This window comes from Knufia obscura, assembly GCF_036327395.1.
Source record: "Knufia obscura strain CCFEE 5817 isolate CBS 148926 chromosome Unknown scaffold_20, whole genome shotgun sequence".
NCBI classification, from domain to species: Eukaryota; Fungi; Ascomycota; class Eurotiomycetes; order Chaetothyriales; family Trichomeriaceae; genus Knufia; species Knufia obscura.
The window spans coordinates 145481-162285 of NW_027042706.1; the positions used below are offsets into that span (position 1 = coordinate 145481).

The window sequence follows — 16805 nt, forward strand, 5'->3', positions numbered from 1 at the left end:
ACGTTGTCAATTGCTACGCATCCAGAAGTGAGGAAGTAACTCAAAGAGCTTGCACGTCACCAAGCTGCAAGGATCTTTATTGAAAGATAGGACGTACTTTTGCCACGCAGGATCATCAGCTACTTAATCAGGCACGCCCCCAACCGTCCTTTTGAGCTCCTCAAGCCCTATACATTCGAGCCGTTGCAACAGACTACGATGATTCCTTCACCGGAAGAGCAGGTGAGAAAGCCTTGTACCACGATCCTTTCATGCCCGCGTACCACCACCATCTTCTCGACCATGACCACCTTCGTATCCTAGTCACTCATGCACCATCGCTGTGCACGCTAGGTATCTGAGAAGAATTCTGGGCAGAATGCAGCTCCTGGCCCATACAAGATTTCAGCAATTTCTCGATCACGAGGATCGGCCATGTACAAGTTGGGGACCTCATCATAATCGCCGAAATCAGAATCGTTATCGAAGTCGTCATCGTCTTCCGAATCCGAAGGCCACAGAGCTCTCTTTGTCTTGGTGCGCTTCTTCTTCGTGCGTTTTCCTTTGACAGACACTCCGTCTTCCTCCTCCGTTTCCCATGCATCCTCGTCATCCTCAACAACAATGCTCGTATGGTTATCTTGCTGTGGCATCTGCTGGTCGGCGCCAGTTGTCGATGATATGTTGCCAGAACTCTTGGGCTTATCCTCCACCTCGACCTTCTGAACTGAAGTTGTGGGCTTGCGGGCAGGTCTGGCAGATGTGCGACTTTCATTGGCATCGCCTTTGGAGCCAGCAAAGAACTTCTTCGCCAGAGCTTTGCTTAGGAAGTCTTCACCGTCCGACTCTTCTTCATCGATGCCGCAACCTTCCTTGTATTCTTCACCATCGCTCGACTCGTCGACTTCGTCAGACTCTTCTTCATCGAACTCCTCATCGTCAGACTCTTCTTTATCAGACTCCTCCTCGTCAGACTCGTCTTCATCATCAGACGACGAGAAGTCATTGGGACGGGTTCTCCGTGCCATACGTTTCACCACGCGCTTCCATCGTCGGCAGACCAGAATGAGCATCGGTAAATACAGATCGCCCAATTCGTTGTATGTGAATGCTGTCTTGCGCGCAGGACCCTTGAAATAGTGGTTGCTGAGCTTGTGGGTCATGAAGTTGGTTTCTGTGGAGATCTTTTCAAGAACCGTGTCTGGAAGATCCTGTATCGTCGCCATATTTGATGGACACGCAGTTTGCTAGCGAGTGGTCTTCTCGCCAGTGTTACGCGAATGGTGGTCAAGGATCTCAATGTCGCAAGCTTAACGATTTGGGAGTTGCTGTGGGCGCGATTCCTTGAAGCATAGAAAGCAAGAGAATAGGGAAGAGGGAATTTTCATGTGGAGAACATATGTGTTTCGCAGTCTATCAGCTTATCACTTATTTCATGAAATGAATCGAAGCATTTTCAGAGAGTGAAAAATTCAAGACAAACTTGCACATCACATGTTGGGCTGTGAGTCCGTGTTGCACCTAGCCGAGGAGGAAGAGCAGCATCTTTGCCGTCTTTGTTCATGGACAGGTCCTACGATTGATGTTACGGAAAGATACCTGCTTCGTAGAGAGGCCACTCCATCTCTGGTTGTGAAAAGGTGGAGGTGCGAAGAGTGGCGCATGGCGATGACCAACATGAGAAACTCGTTGGTTCGAGAATCGAACTGGAGGGCAAAGGTCGAAGACGAGATGAGGGAGATGTTGGGTCTGAACCAAGAGAGATGGGAAGATGCCATTGGCCAAGACTGGTTGTTGAGCTGAAAATCCGTCATGCTCAGCTGCAGTGTACTCCTGGTCAAATTGGCTCATGATGTGGTCTCCTTCACCTAGTGTCCGGTGCCCAGCAATGTGACGAATCTGCTCGAGTGTTGGGCGTCCATGCGCAGAATGCCTTCAGCGCAAAGACGCTTTTGCTGCACGCCTAACAGGAAGAGCAGCCTCTACGTGCAATTGGGGCCCAGCCCATGAAACTCTGTTCTGAACCATTTGCAACTGAGATCTTGTGACTGTTCGTGCTTGCACAACTCACAATAGCCGAGAGTGAGACACTCGATGCTTACGGCACCAAGGTTGTTCGGCTTTTGGGACATTCGCTCATGCCGAGAGGTGTTTCTTTGAGGGGTCAGCTTGGGAGTCCGCCAATGGCGGGCAATGATCTTCTGGGATACATGATCGATCAAAAGGTCCTGTACCAGGTCAACGAATGTCCATAGTTCTCTAGCGGCGTCTATGGCTCACCATCTCGGGCGCTTCAGCAAGTCCAGGTTTATCATTAACGAGCCACCTGTCCTTGTAAAGCACCTGTACCCCTGTTCCCACGACGTGATCACACTTGTCCCGTTCCGCAGGGGCGAGATCCCACCTCGCTCTATTGATCAGTAGATTATCCAATTCACCTGCTCGAGCTTGTCTTTGCACAGCGTCAGGTCCTAGCATATCGAGGTGGCTCATGAACACTGAGAGAAGGGCGGAGTTCTCGCCTTTGCGGAGCTGCAGCACAAGGACTTGGAGCCTAGTGAAAGGGCTATCTTTCGGGTAGTCGGCAGAGAACGCTGGCCTCTGGATGGTCAAATGCGAAACAGCCTGCAGCATCATCTCAGACATTCCCAGAGGGTTCGAGTTTCTGTTCCCGCGCCTAATCCGCCAAGAACACGGCTCAACAACCAGATGTACCGTGTTGAAGCATGATAGTGCTTCAGCGCGGATCTGCTAGGAAACCTGGAGTATCCGGTTATGAGGGCGCCAATATTTGATCTGTATACGATGTCGTTCCTCGTCGGCGTAGTACACAATCAGGCAGTCGGAGAAGAGGTGATGGTAGATGAGGAGGCGGACCTCTGATGGTAAGGCAAGCAGGGAAGCGATAGCCATCACTGGTATGTGTACACGCGTTGCGAGCTGTTGGTGTAGTGAAGAGTCGGACTAACACGTCTGAAGGAACAAGCAGAAGTGATTAGATATCGAGAACACGACGTGCGCGTTGTAAGCACTACCTAGGTACTGTGGTATGTCTGGAATATGTTGGTCTTCATTCCAGGTATTCTACGGCAGCACGTAAGAGCTGGTATAGCTGGAATTAGCGCGTCTGTGTCTCTTGCACAATAGCTCTCCGTAACTAGAGCTGTACAGAACTAACGACCACGTTTTGGTCTACGCTATGGAATTCCCAGACTTCTTCTCAGTGATATGTTCCATGACCGGTCTCTCACCGAGAAGACCACTCTCGGACTGAAGTTGTGTGCTCCCCTAATTGAGAGGTGACTATGACTTGAAGGAAGCACTGGCTAATGTCGTCCCATGACTTTCATCTTCAATCTTCGCACTGTGATATCTATCATCTTCACTCTGCGCGAGTTTCTTCATCACTTGTTACTGCTGACTGCTAGGTCCTGACTTGACCCACTCGAACGATGGCAACCCCGACGCGACGCTCACGGCGTGAGCGCAAGGCGAATACACGATACGATGATCAGATCGCCTGGGAAGAGGCTCTACCTATGCTCCGAGCTGAATCTGACTCACCAGATCGATCTTCTGATAGTCCTACCCCCGAAGCTTTCGAGAGGACGATAGACCCGGACATCGAAGATGTGGTTATGCAAGATGCCGATGACCTCGAACTTGACCTAGCACATGAAGATGGGGAATTCTCAGATGCGGCGCGATCTTCCTCAGTTGGGACGCCCGATGAAGATGGTGGTCGAGATACCTATCTTTCGAAGCTCGGTTCTACGCCCGGCGAGCGGCACAGGAAGGCAGTACCAAGGCCGAGGACGAAAGCCCTAGCTATCGAACAGGGCCTGCGAAGCAGGATGCTCGAGGATGGTGATGGGCCTAAGTTGAGATACAGCAAGGAGAAGATGTGGACATACAGCTTCGGATCAACTATGGACGACTTGTACCCTGTGTTGAGGGCCAGGGATGTATGGCATCTCAATCCCAGAGATGTGGTTCTGCCCAGTCGGACCTCGATTCGACAAGCGTTGAGACTCGGCGCAGCTGGGAATTATCTAGAGCGGGGTAAGAGACATGAAGCAGAAGATAGCGAAGTTCAACGCGCTGAGGTCGCTAATCAACAGCGAATCCATCGACTGGACGATGAAGATACCACCAAGCAGATGTTCTGGGATCTGAGCTCGTCGAACGAAGTCGTCATTGGCCGGCAATACAAAGCTCGCAAGCACAGACTCGAACTCTTTCAGTCTCTCAACATTGCCGAAGTGAGCCAACGACCAGACACGATATCGTCCTCCTACCAGGATGGTGTCTTCTCAGTTTTATCGCCTCCAAGAAAGGGTCGCCCTCGAACAAAGCCGCGGCAAAAGTCCGTTGACATGTTAGACCAAAATGCTAAGGGCGATGAGGCGGGATCTTCAGCTAGAGATGGCTATCATGAAGGATGGCTGATCAACCTCGGTGCTCGTCCGCAGTGCCTTGCATGGGCACCAGTGAAATCTGATGGCCAGTATCTGGCAGTATGCTTCAAGTGCTCGAAGGCTCAAAGAGAAGCCGCCCCTCCGAGACCGACAAACCTGGCACCTGCTTTCTCGCCTTCACCAGACTATCCATCTCATATCCAGATCTGGCGTATGATGGCATCACCAGGTGAAGCAGATGCAGCGGCCAGGTTCAGCCATGATTCTTCTTGTGCTCCTCATCTCTTGCAGCGAATCTGCATGAAGTTCGGGAACATTCTTTCCTTCGAGTGGTTACCTCTGGCTACCGGTAATACGACATCATCAGACAGATCTATGGTCATTCTTTCGGGTGATGGCAATATTAGGGTCATAACAATTGACCTTACAGCCAAAGGCACATTCGAGATCACACAACCTCGACTTATCGCACTTCCACCTTCGCATACAGTCTTTACCTGCTTCAGCCTTCCGTCCCATGAAGACCTCATTGCTGGCGGCGCTGATGGTGCGGTCCGTCTTTACAACCTTCATGATTTTTCCGAAAGTGGAGAGCTGCAGCCATACACCACAATTCAGATTCACAACACCTACATCATGAATATCGCTGTGGCAACCGATATCCCTCAGTACCTCGCGTCCACCTCAGCGAGTGGTGAACTAGTTCTGACAGATCTGCGCTCTCCAAACCAAGATCGAGTGAGACTACATAGGTCGCGCTTACCAACGAGAAATCTTTCCTATGTCCCTCACACAAGAATCTTTCTCTCGACTTCTGATGCAAGCGGTAACAGTGAAAGACATGGAACAAGTCTAAGCACGGTCATCGGTCATAGTTTGCGACACTTCTACCACGGGACTAACCTGATGAAGCTACCTGAAGCGTCTGGTATCACCACGGTACTTGCGAGTAGCCCATTCCACCCAATCATGCTTGTCGCGAACGCGTCGGGAAGTGTCTTTGCGAGCAATATCTTGCGAAGGCTAATTCCAACCCCGATCAAACAAGAATTTGGTGGTGGGTTCATGATCAAGCTTTGTGAGGTGGAATGGCTACCGATGCAGGAGAAAGAGGCGGGAAAGGACGAAAAGGCTGTTGAAGCAGAGACTAATGGAGAAGAAGGGCAAACAGACGCTGCTGGTGCCGAGTCGTCTGAGAAACCGACGCATCAATTCGTGCCTGAGCCAGCTATGCAGCAGGAACCTACAGTAGCGAAATCAAAACCAGACATCGACATCTTTCACGGCTCAGATACCCGATCAGGTATTACACGTATCCACGAGCACTTCAAACCAGAAAAGATCGATCTCGGTACGCACCATCAGGATGAAACAGGCAAGAAGAGCAGAGGTAAGAACAAAGACCAACGACGGGCGGAGAATGCGTTGAGTGCAGCAAGCTACCAGATAATCTGTCATGAGGAGCAGGCTGTTACTGCTATGGCATGGAATGGTAACGGTAGGTTCTCTGGATGGGCGGCGATCGCATGGGGAAGCGGGATTCTGAGGATACAGGATCTGGCGCATGGGATCTGAGTGAAGGGTCCAAGTAGAGCTAGATTCGAGTCCCGTCTGTGTTCCTGTGGGTAAATCAACCATTGCACGCTATCTGGCCAACACCGTCCGTGGTCCGTGACTGCCGGAGTAAAATGTATCGCCACGGCAGGCACCACAGACCTTCATAAACCGGGCTAGCCTTTTGTGCTTAGCGTGGACACAACAAGACCATCGGCAGGCTGGCGCGCGTTTCTTTCTTTCTGACCTCCCGAGCTGTTGGTAGAGCGTCCTCATCGAAGCCACAAACGCCAGACGAGATGTATACTCAAACTCGCGAGCAGACACCAGTTGACGAGGCACCTGATAGATCAAATCAGGCCGTCGCAGCATGTCCGCTTTTCACGCATCTTCCCAAGGAGCTACGGGATGAAGTCTACCATCATGTCTTCGCAGACGCTGTCGTTGTGCTCAATATTAATGATGACAAGCGTGAGTACTGGCAGCAAAGGTTCGGAATCCTACGAACATGCAGAATCATCTATGAAGAGGCACGCCCATGGCTCCGAAATATCCATTTCGTTCAGATGTCGTCCCAATTCCAAAACGCGGAAAGTCTTCGACATGTTCGTTACTGGAACGTCCTACCTCCGAACATCAAGAACACCATATCTCGAATTTCTGTCGAAGAAACAGTCTTGTCAGATATAAACCGGAGGGGAATGAACCCAGATATGCTACCTGCTCGATTGCAGGCACTTACCATCAGATCTCGCCGTGCGCTCTACCTTGTTGATGCGTGGGAGGCGATCAGACACCACAATATGTCTCCAACTCCAGAAGAAGTCGCGAATGAGATAGGGCACCTACGATCTGGTCACCATGATCTGGCATTGGTCAGATGGCTTGCGAAGCATGATCGTGTCCCTCGCCGCCACCATTACAAGACCCTGACCAGTGAGCTCAACCGGCGTCACAGTGACCGAGGTGATATGACTATACACACTTGGCATAAGTTCGAACTTGATGAAGACTGCGACGGAGCTGGGCCTGAACTTGTAAGTTCCTGAAGAAGAGATTGACCGCTTCATGATATGTAAGCTGCTGATTCTTGCATAGGATCTGATCGTCGACTACGATACTGGGGCAGTCACCGTGCGGCACTGGTCGACTTTTAAGCCTGAACTTGAGAATCATGCCAAAGTCACCCAGTGTCTGACAAATGGATGGTGCGAGCTATGCGATATTGAAAGATTCTGGTCTTGACTTCGAGGTCGGTCTAGCAAGCAATCGTTCTGTTGCAACTAGGAAAAGAAAGTATAGAGTGTGTATAGGACAAGGCGTGACCCTACTCAACCTCTTCTTCAAGCAGAAGTGCTGCGCTAGATCCAGCTCCTTTAGCATTACGGCGTGGTAAGCACTTTTATGGATTACGCGGATGCTGCAAAGCTCGTAAGGTAGGACGACCTGTTGTCAGAGGCATTGTCGGTCTTTTGTTCCAGCTCAATACTGCGCTGATGCACATATCGATATGGTCTATCAAGAAATGTCTGCGAGTGGGAGACGACCAAGACTATCCTCAATTGAGCGATCACCTACGCCATAATCAGGCGTGAGCACGCAAGCTTCAGTCGCCAAGATCATACTTTCAAGCCCATCCTCGCAGCCACACTCAGTTCGTTTTCGATGCAATTGTCTTCATAGTGTTACGGCAGGGGTCGACCAGTGACTACAGTACGCCCAAAGTACAGTGGTTCAGCGCAGGCCGACGATAATGTGGCTTTCTGGCTCAGCGATGTGGAAGTGGTGAGATGTCTAGACCACGCATTGGAGGCCGCTCGAGTGAGACATTTCGTGACAGCTGGGCACTGAGATTTGGTGGATCAGCGCCAGCAACCGAAGATGACACCGAGGTGCCATCGCAGGGCGGAGACCCTACGAGGATGAGCGTGACTATTTGCTTCAGGATGTGGGAAAGACGATAACTCGCCTGAACGAAGCACCGAATGTTCTTGCCTGACACCTAAGACGATGAGACTCTGTAACCTCTTAGCACACCAGCATGTTCGCAGCATCAGAAATGTAAGAAGTGGAGGCGGCAACCAAGCATAGATAGAGACTGTCTACTCTACCATGTGTCAAGACCTATCCGGGTGTGCCACCAGCGATGATGTTCGAGTCTGAATATACATGGTTGTCGATTAATCTGTAGGATGAACAGGATAGAGCATGTATAGCGCGCTTGTCGTCTGGGGTTAGGCTCATTTTGAATCGGACGCGTCCCGGCGCGTCTCCAATTTTCTCCTCCTTTCTGCTTGTGATGACGATCATCGTTCCAACACTCGAAAGAATTATCCCTACCCAAGATCACAGTACGCCCTACCAAACCCGCAGTCGTACCTTGGCTAGGAAGGACGCTGAGAGATCCCGTGAAGCTGTGGCTGCATGCCCGTTGTTTACACTACTCCCTAGCGAGCTTCGAGACCGGATCTACCAGTATCTCTTTGCAGATGCCGTCGTTGGGGCTGCTGGGGGTCAAACGTATTGGGAACCGCACCTCGAGATCTTGCAGACGTGTAGATTGATCAGTGAAGAGGCACGACCGTTGTGTGGACACATACATCTTGTGGATGGCCTGAATTATAAGGTGCGAGAGACTCACTTAAAGCTTTTGCCCACGGCAACGCAGAACGCAATTTCTCGGATAACCGCCATCGATTCAACTCACTGGAGCCATCACCCTGCTAAATCCCTCAAAGGGCTTCTACCTTCTCAATTCCGGACTTTGACCATCAGTCACCGCCGCACATTGAACTGGGTTGATGCTAAACGTGCAGTGGAGGGTCTAGGACTGGGACTGGACATCGACTGGCCCTTCATTGGAAATCCCGATCAGTTCAATAACGAAACGAGACGTACACGATCGGGTCATTACAATGGGGCATTGACACATTTTGTGAAGGCACAAAGCTCGAATCCGACCGACTACTTCTCGGCCCACTTCAATCGGCTTCGATCAGGTCGAGACCGTATTACCGTACACTTCTTCGCGTGCTTCGACTTCCTGCATTACAATTCTACACTGAAGGGCGGCCCTCGGATAGTTAGTCTCTCTGACCATGCACATCACTTCTAAGGTATGGTGGATACTGACTTGTGGATTAGGAGTTCATCTTCAACTATTCCACCGAGCACGTGGTGGCGCGGCATTGGGTCACATATGCGCCTAGTGCGGCTGGGAAGCAGGCAGTAGAATGTCTGACAGATGGGTGGTGTGAAATATGCGACACAAGGAAATTCTGGCCTCGAAACCCTTGGCGAAATATTCGCTAACGGCTCTACGATACGTTGAACGAACTCCATGAGCATTGCATCAGCTTAGCGTTTTCATCAGTGGTACAACCAGTGTTTCGACGCGGTCGGAACAGATCGATCTTCTGCCGATGCAGGCTTATCAGATTCTGGACACAGGAACGCACCTGGCAGTTGGAAAAGTACCGAGGCAGATGCATCCATTTGTGTTCAGAGATCAGGTTCATCAAGTCCATGATCTACTCGGACCAGTTCCTTCATGCCGACACGGCCGGCCATACACCGGTGAACCACAGTCCAACATGACACAGCCAGCGACTAGCACGTATTTCAGCCTTTTTGCATAATCCGTGCGCAGAAAAAGCAATTCTCGGCGCATGTCGAAAAGAGTCATATGTCTCAAGCTCAAGAGGTCTCGACGATAGCTTCACCGCTCGTTCCCCGGACCATCGCATCTCACCAGTCAAAAAGAACCGAACCATGGCACTCTCCCTCCTCGACCTCCCACTCGAAGTCCGTGCCCAAATCTACAACTACATCCTCCCCACCTCCGGCACAATCATAATCTCACCACTCCACAACGCCACCATAAACAACAGCTTCGAAGTCCAAGAATGGAACGTCCCACCATTCGCCCCTCTTTAGATAAACAGACAGATCCGCTCAGACGCGACACCATTTTTCACAGGTATTCATCTCATCATGACCCCCAGCAACTTCACCAGTGGCGGGAAAGCTCAACGTCATGGGGACTTTCGCCTATAATTCGGACGCGATCACGAGGCTGCGATTTCAGCTTGCTCATGGCCCATCATACCAGTGAGTAAAGACTTCTTTCCGCGATTGTAGGAGGTGATCGAGGATGAGTGGAAGGTCCACGGGCTGGAGCTTGGCGCGATCATGCCTAGGGAAGTTGCTGTCAATACCCGAGCCTCAATGCTCAGACTATGGAGATCAAGAATGGTAGGCATAACGCCAGCTTCGTCCTCCGAGCACAGGAAGAATTTGAAGGTAGTCTTATCAAGAAGGTAAGGCGGCGATGGGCCTGGGAGAGGGAGACTAATTGACCTCAGCGTCATGGTCAGCGGCAGTATGGAGGATATGAATGGAAGGTGGACCCCGCTGCGGAATATGGTATGTCGCCTGGCATGGAAATGCAACAAGATTGACAATTCCAGCATTTGGTTGCTTACATGGAATTCAAACCCGTGCTGGAATTCGCTCGACATTGGGTGGAAGCATCCGATGCAGGATCAAGAGGCGAATGCTTCACAATTGGGAGGTGTCACATATGCGAGGTCGGACGATATGCGATTACTCTCAGCTGCTGTTACTCGCGATCTTGACATCACTGGTGTCTCCCGGCAGAGTTTGTTGTCTGCGATAGTTACGCATATCATTGCGCACCCAGCTCCACGACTCGAAACATACGAGCCATGGCAATGCTCATGAGGAGTCGTATTTCCGTATCCTCACATTTGCCTACAGATCTCAGCCGTAGTTATCGAGCAGTTACCCTTTCGACCAGACAGATATGTGAAACTTGCGGTATCAGAAGACACAGTCCAACAAAACGAGATCGCGAAGCGAGTCGGTACGGTGCTCATCCGCTTTACTCTATAGCTGTGCGACTCAAAGCTAAGCCGACTTGGTACCCAGTCAGTGTTGATGCTATGAGTCAGGGTGACTGGAAGCTAGATGCGTTGGTTGTTCCTGCAGGCCGAGGCGCCGACTACCGACGTTATGTGATTCATCGGTTTTCGCAGCCAGACCAGCGTGGGGATGAAATCTGCTGAAAGTCTCTCAGGCATGCTCAGTCCCGATCGCGCATCCCTGGTGCACACTCGACAGTTGGCTGTTCCTCTGCCACTAGGTCCGGACAATAGTCGAAACCGAACTGCTCACCCAATCGACCAACCTACATGGTTCTCGCCGCAGAACCGTGGCAGAAAGCATAACGCCACAATCAGCTCGGTCAAGCCACGGGATGGCCCCTAAGGCTGCGCGCACGGACCATGTGAACAATGGTGTACAGGTCCTTGCGATGTGCTGGAATCATGGCGGCCGAGTCAATACTGATTTGTCCGTTGCATTAGAAGTACCAACGAGAAGACCAGTGTCTGATCCAAACCGAATACAATGCCTGGCGTTTGAGGTACCATGCTCAGTTAGGACGGCATGCCCCTGTCCGAGGCGTACCATATCTGCCTAATCCCAAACAATGAGCAGCTCAAAACTGCCCACTTCCCACCCCATCTCGATCCAACAAAGACCAACACCTCGAAGCTCGAACAAAGACCCGCCCATGCCCATGCCACATCCGGCCTTTCCCACGACAATCGAGCCGTCCAGTCACCGCGAACGGGAAACCACAGACAGTCACAGAAGTCCTTTGTCGAGGCACGGCTCAAATGACGCGCATGCATACTTCTCCAGATGAATCATTCTCTCCCATCGAGGCTTGTGAGTCGACATTGCTCACTCACTCACTACACCGCGTCGCTGAAGGCGAACTTGAGACTGAACCGCCACCATGGCGAAAACTCAAACTGACTCACGCAAGTCCAGCGCAGACAAGGCCAACACTGGCAAGGACTCCCCACGCCGCTCCTCCCGAAATTCCAAGAGCAGTAGTCGTAGCGGCAGTGGTAGCCCTAAGGTCGCAGCCCCTAAGGTTCACAAGACCACCGGAAGCAAGTCGGTCGACGGCATCGATCCTTTCGCCAAGAAGGGATCCGGAAGTCACTCCCCTCGAACTTCCAAGAGCCCCAGCGGAAGCCCCAACGGCGGTAGCTCGCCCCCGAGCCCTGAAGGCCAGAAAGGCAGCAAGCGAACAAAGTACACCCAAGGACAAATTCTTCACGTCCCTGATCTGGCATCCTACCTGCCTGAGTTGTCTGGCGATGCTGACGAGGACGACGAGGAAGAACAAGAATGGGTTCCCGCGATCGTCGTTGGTGTCTATGAGGAACGCATTCTCGTTCTGCCCATCTTCGCGCCATGTGAAGGTGAGAACGTCATGGAGATTCGTGTTGTGAGTCTGCAGGCCTCACCAGAGCCAGGTGATCCTCATGATGGTGCTAATTCTGGCAATTTCCTTGTGGTGAATGACGACGGTGATTGGATGCCGAAGCGCAAGGCATATGTCAAGGTGAACTTCGTGGTTGCGGTGGATAATCATGCGCCTATGAGTTATCTTGATGGATTGAATACTGACAGCAAGAGATTGTTGAATGAACGAGTGAAGTTTGTGCTTGGAGACGATGCATTGTATAAGTACAACGTGCAGCAGCAAGGTGAGATGATGGAACATCATATTGCGAACTTCCAGGTCAATCAGCATAGTGAAGACTGGTTAGCTGGTTATGCGGCTGCAAGGGCGGAATATGGTGGTGATGATGGTGATGGCGATGATGGTGATGACGGCGACGATGATGCTGGGGATGACAAGGTGAGTGCATTGTTTACATCTCACCCAATACAGGCTTGTTGCTAACATGGATCTCAGCATGCAAAGGAAGGAAACAAAAGACCGTCCAAGGGTGACAAGAGTGTACCAGGCGCCGGTGGTAAAGTCAAGAAGGGTCCAACTAAGAAACCCGCAGCGACGAAGAACGCTGGTGCTGACCAGACTGAAGCCACCGATGGTGAGGATGAAGAGAAACCCAAGCGCAAGCTCAAGGTGTGGGAGGAAAAGGACGTACCACGAATGCGTCAGCTATACAAGCTCCCCAGGGGCAGATGGTTCCCATGCGGCCACGATGCTGAGCATCGAGCGAAGCCGTGTAGGCATACGTGTTGCACTTCAGGTAGTCAGAGCCCTCCAGACGGCTACCCTCTTTGGCGGAAGGAGCATCCAGACGAAGCGGCGGCAGCAGAAGCGTCCGAGACCAAACCGCTGCCGCTGCCGGTGACGCGAGTGAACAATGACGGTGCTGTTACTAAGCCGAAGTCGAAGAAGCCGAAGGGCAAGGAGTCAAAGATCAAAAACCTGCCCCAGAAGATCCCGAAGGCTGCTGAAGCTGCCTCCGATGACGCATGCCAACAAATCCAAGGGCCTTACCACGGAGAAGACGAAGAAGTGGCCCGGTCAGGACAAGACCAAGATACCAACAAAGAAGGGTAGCTCCTCCTGTGTCAATGACGGGCCACGTAAGGCGTCCGCTGCCAAGGACGACTCGGCAGCATCACCAACCAAGACAGCAGGTGACAGCCCAAGTGGAAGCGGTAGTCATCGACCGAGCAAGGCGAGCAGCGGCAAGAAGGGGAGTCAATCTTCGACTGGTGGTGGGGACAAGAAGACCAGCGCTGGGAGAAAGGCCTCGAACGAGTCGAATGGCTCGAACAGGAGCAGTCGATCTAAGACTGCCTCTACTGCTCAGCAAGAAGCTGTTACTGCCGAAGAGCAAGGCACTGCTGACGAGGCCGGAATCGAGGAAGGCGAGATTGTTGAGCCTGAGCAGAGTGAGGAGGATTAGTGGACTACATGTAGCGTTGAGAGAGTGTATTGCTTAGCTGTGGTAGGATAGTGCTCTTATGTAGCCCACTGAGAAATAAGTGCAGTGCTCTGCTCTTGCTGCTAGTGCTGTTACTACCGAGCTGATGTATTGCCGCGAGCACTCCCCTTGCCATTTGGTCCGCCTACTGGCTTCGTGGACCGGACGAGCCGCAGATCTTCACCTGTTCCATCGATGACCCATTGTCTCCCGTCTCTTTCGAGTCGCTCCTGAAGCCGCTCCAGTCGAAGCCTTCGGCACAATGTGCACCACGTATCCAGCCTAGGATCGTTTATGCCGACAGTGTGTGTGTCATCGATGAGGTCGAAATCGACGACATTATCGCTGGGTCTGTATTTCACGTGACAGAGGTTGAAGTCGACAAGGAGGCGTTGGTAAGTCTTGATGTCTCTGCCGTATAGCTTCTGGATTGTAGCATTCCAGATTCGCGAGACAATTCGCACCCTCGTAAGGAAGATGAACTGATTGTCGTTGAGGTCGCCGGAATGGAGGCCGTGTAGTTCCGTGACGATTATATCGAAGAGCTCGAGTGGGAGGTCATTGATCGTCGGCATGTGTGATCAGGTAGCTTCTGATGATGACGATGAGAATGAAGCTCGTTGATATGGTAAAGTTTCTGCTTAACATGTATGAGTTCTTGATATGTATGAGCTGCTGTCAGGGTCATTGACAGTAGTGTTGAGCTGAGTTGACACGAAATAGGGCAAGTGCACAATTGTTGAGATCGCAACTACTTCGAACGTGCCTGCCTGACCTGCTGAACGAAGTGGACCCCATCAGTGACAGAAGGGCGACTTCATCCATTGCGAGCAGCATCAAGGTACTTGCTGCTATCATGACCACCCCCAATCTGCGGCGTGATTTAACGGCGATAAGATCGCATACAAATTATCGACCCAGTTATCAGTTGTGAAGTCCCACACTGTCTCCTCCACTCCTCGCCAGACCATCTTCCCATCCCAGTCGCGCCCGTTCAAGCTACGGCACAAGTCACACTTTCCATCTACACCTTGCAAATCTCGTCTGCGACATAGCCGTAGGTGAACAAGAAAGCACTGATAGTTCTTTGTCTTAGCTGCGAAGACTTCCACAATATTTGCGTCGAAGGAACGAGACACGGCTCGGAGTCTCGCGAGGGCGGCATACTGGTTCTCGTAGGATTTGCCTGGGGTGCAGGTTGGAGAATTCTCGGAAGATATTTTGCAGAATTTCGGGTGGGAGGTCGTTGATGGTCGGCATTTTCGGGATGGGAAGTGTGCTGCCTGGTGCGTCGCGTCTCTATGGCTGTCAGCAAATCAAGTGCTAACGGGAGATTTGATACTTATGGTGCGCTTAGACATCTGCAGATAAGATTCGAGCGTATGCAATAAGTTGTTGCGGAACAGAGGAGACCAATGGTGAAAAGTGTGTATTGATTGCGATTGTTGGAGACTTCAAGTAGCAGTTTGCAAGTGACACTGTCATGGTGTATCTTCACTTTTACGATCCGTCGCTGTACCTGATCTTGCCACTGCCAACCGCCGTCAGCAGCTTGGGACAAACCACCACCGCGTATAGAGCGTGCTTTCTCTACCATCATGCCTGCCCCAACCCCGCATCGTCTACAGGCGTTATTTTGGTTTGGAAAGACGGAAGATCTATCTTCAGGAACCCGAGGGCGCAAGGCTGAAATTCTTGGACTTCGACCAGGGGCGCCGGAGTCGGGAGATGCATCGACGAAGGAAGTATCGTGTACGTGTCAACAATGGAGCTGACCCGACATCGGCCGCCATCGTATCTGGTTCGGGTGGTCTGATCTATAGTCAGCGATCGACAATACTTTGGTGGCGACGAGTTACATACGTGGCCTCCAACTGTGTGTGGATATGAGCATATCGAGCGAATGTCAGGTAAGATTGAAGAGCGTCCTGGGCGGCAGCAATTGCTCCTTGGTCCCCTGGCATTAGCGACAGTATCGGTTCGATGGCACGAGCCATCTCCCGGCATATACCACCGGCCAAGTCGTAGTCATCGGGAGAATAATGATACCCAAAACTCTCTTCAACCACGGTTTTCCATCTCCGGCACACTTGAGATGCTCGGACGATACTGCACGGCTCATCGAGTCGGACCTGTAAATGACACGATGTCTCGAGGCGTGAAAATATGATGACAAGAATCTCCACAGGGAGATCGTGGATGGTCGGCATTTTGATTGAGACTTAGCTGGAGGACATGAACTTGTTAAGCATAAAATGAAGGTTCACGAATTGAGTGTCGACGAGCAGACTAGTTTCGTAGCATTCTCGTTTGTGTAACATCACCTCGTCCGTTTGACCCGGGCTCACGCTAGATGACGATCGTAGGTTCATAGCTTTGAGGTGGCATAATTTCGGTTTTGTCGCTTGGTGAATGCACGCCTTAGCCGGGAAGCGCAGCGTCGCAGAAGTGATCGTGTTCGTGACAGTAATATCCTTCGTCTGGCACCGGTTTGCGGCATCTCCGATCTGCTTGTGAGTCAGCACCTGTTCTTCAAACAACCGTTAGTGATATCTACGTTTCCCTGCTATTTTCATGACCACCACCAGCCGAATACTGGCCCACGGGCACCAACATAGCCTGCAGATTCCGGTGTCTTGCGATGATTGGCTCGATGACTTCCGCTAGACGGCTTACAACATCGTCCATTGTCCGTTGAAGCAGCTGTCGCAGCACCCTGAGCTGACAATTCCCTGGTCGACCACCACCTAAGGCATAATGGAACCTAAATCTTTCTTCGACCGCGCTTTTCCACGTGCCGCAGACTTGACGTGCTTGGAGGAGGTTGCAAGGCTTGTCTAATTCGCTCTCTTCGTCGCAGATCTCCCTGAGAGCTTCGAAGATCATGACGATAATCTCGATTGGCAGATCGTGGATTGTAGGCATGTTGAAGATGTGATCTAGTTGTATCGTCGGAGTAGAGGTAATAAGTAGTTAGCGAATGAGTATAAGATGTCAAGCCTGTGTGTCAGGTAACGAGAAATCGATCATCTTGGAGTCATGACTCATGTTGAGCAGGTTTCTTGAG

The 16805-nt window shown here is 51.5% G+C and overlaps 6 protein-coding genes across 6 annotated transcripts; 4 read left to right on the top strand and 2 right to left on the bottom strand.

Moving 5' to 3' along the window:
- Nucleotides 1–329: 329 nt before the first annotated feature.
- Nucleotides 330–1205, bottom strand: PMZ80_010756 (uncharacterized protein; the record flags this gene model as incomplete). Its single annotated transcript, XM_064879144.1, has 1 exon — nucleotides 330–1205. The coding sequence occupies one exon, from the start codon at nucleotides 1203–1205 to the stop codon at nucleotides 330–332; it is 876 nt and encodes a 291-aa protein (XP_064725097.1).
- Nucleotides 1206–3431: 2226 nt separating this feature from the next.
- On the top strand, nucleotides 3432–5972 carry PMZ80_010757 (uncharacterized protein; the record flags this gene model as incomplete). Its single annotated transcript, XM_064879145.1, has 1 exon — nucleotides 3432–5972. One exon carries the CDS (start codon nucleotides 3432–3434, stop codon nucleotides 5970–5972), a length of 2541 nt encoding a protein of 846 aa, XP_064725098.1.
- Nucleotides 5973–6250: 278 nt separating this feature from the next.
- PMZ80_010758 (uncharacterized protein) lies at nucleotides 6251–7196 on the top strand (the record flags this gene model as incomplete). Its single annotated transcript, XM_064879146.1, has 2 exons — nucleotides 6251–6988; nucleotides 7050–7196. 2 exons carry the CDS (start codon nucleotides 6251–6253, stop codon nucleotides 7194–7196), a joined length of 885 nt encoding a protein of 294 aa, XP_064725099.1.
- A 2526-nt stretch (nucleotides 7197–9722) lies between these two features.
- Nucleotides 9723–9887, top strand: PMZ80_010759 (uncharacterized protein; the record flags this gene model as incomplete). Its single annotated transcript, XM_064879147.1, has 1 exon — nucleotides 9723–9887. The coding sequence occupies one exon, from the start codon at nucleotides 9723–9725 to the stop codon at nucleotides 9885–9887; it is 165 nt and encodes a 54-aa protein (XP_064725100.1).
- A 1888-nt stretch (nucleotides 9888–11775) lies between these two features.
- Nucleotides 11776–13720, top strand: PMZ80_010760 (uncharacterized protein; the record flags this gene model as incomplete). Its single annotated transcript, XM_064879148.1, has 3 exons — nucleotides 11776–12693; nucleotides 12751–13331; nucleotides 13369–13720. 3 exons carry the CDS (start codon nucleotides 11776–11778, stop codon nucleotides 13718–13720), a joined length of 1851 nt encoding a protein of 616 aa, XP_064725101.1.
- A 113-nt stretch (nucleotides 13721–13833) lies between these two features.
- On the bottom strand, nucleotides 13834–14313 carry PMZ80_010761 (uncharacterized protein; the record flags this gene model as incomplete). Its single annotated transcript, XM_064879149.1, has 1 exon — nucleotides 13834–14313. The coding sequence occupies one exon, from the start codon at nucleotides 14311–14313 to the stop codon at nucleotides 13834–13836; it is 480 nt and encodes a 159-aa protein (XP_064725102.1).
- Between the last annotated feature and the right edge of the window lie 2492 nt (nucleotides 14314–16805).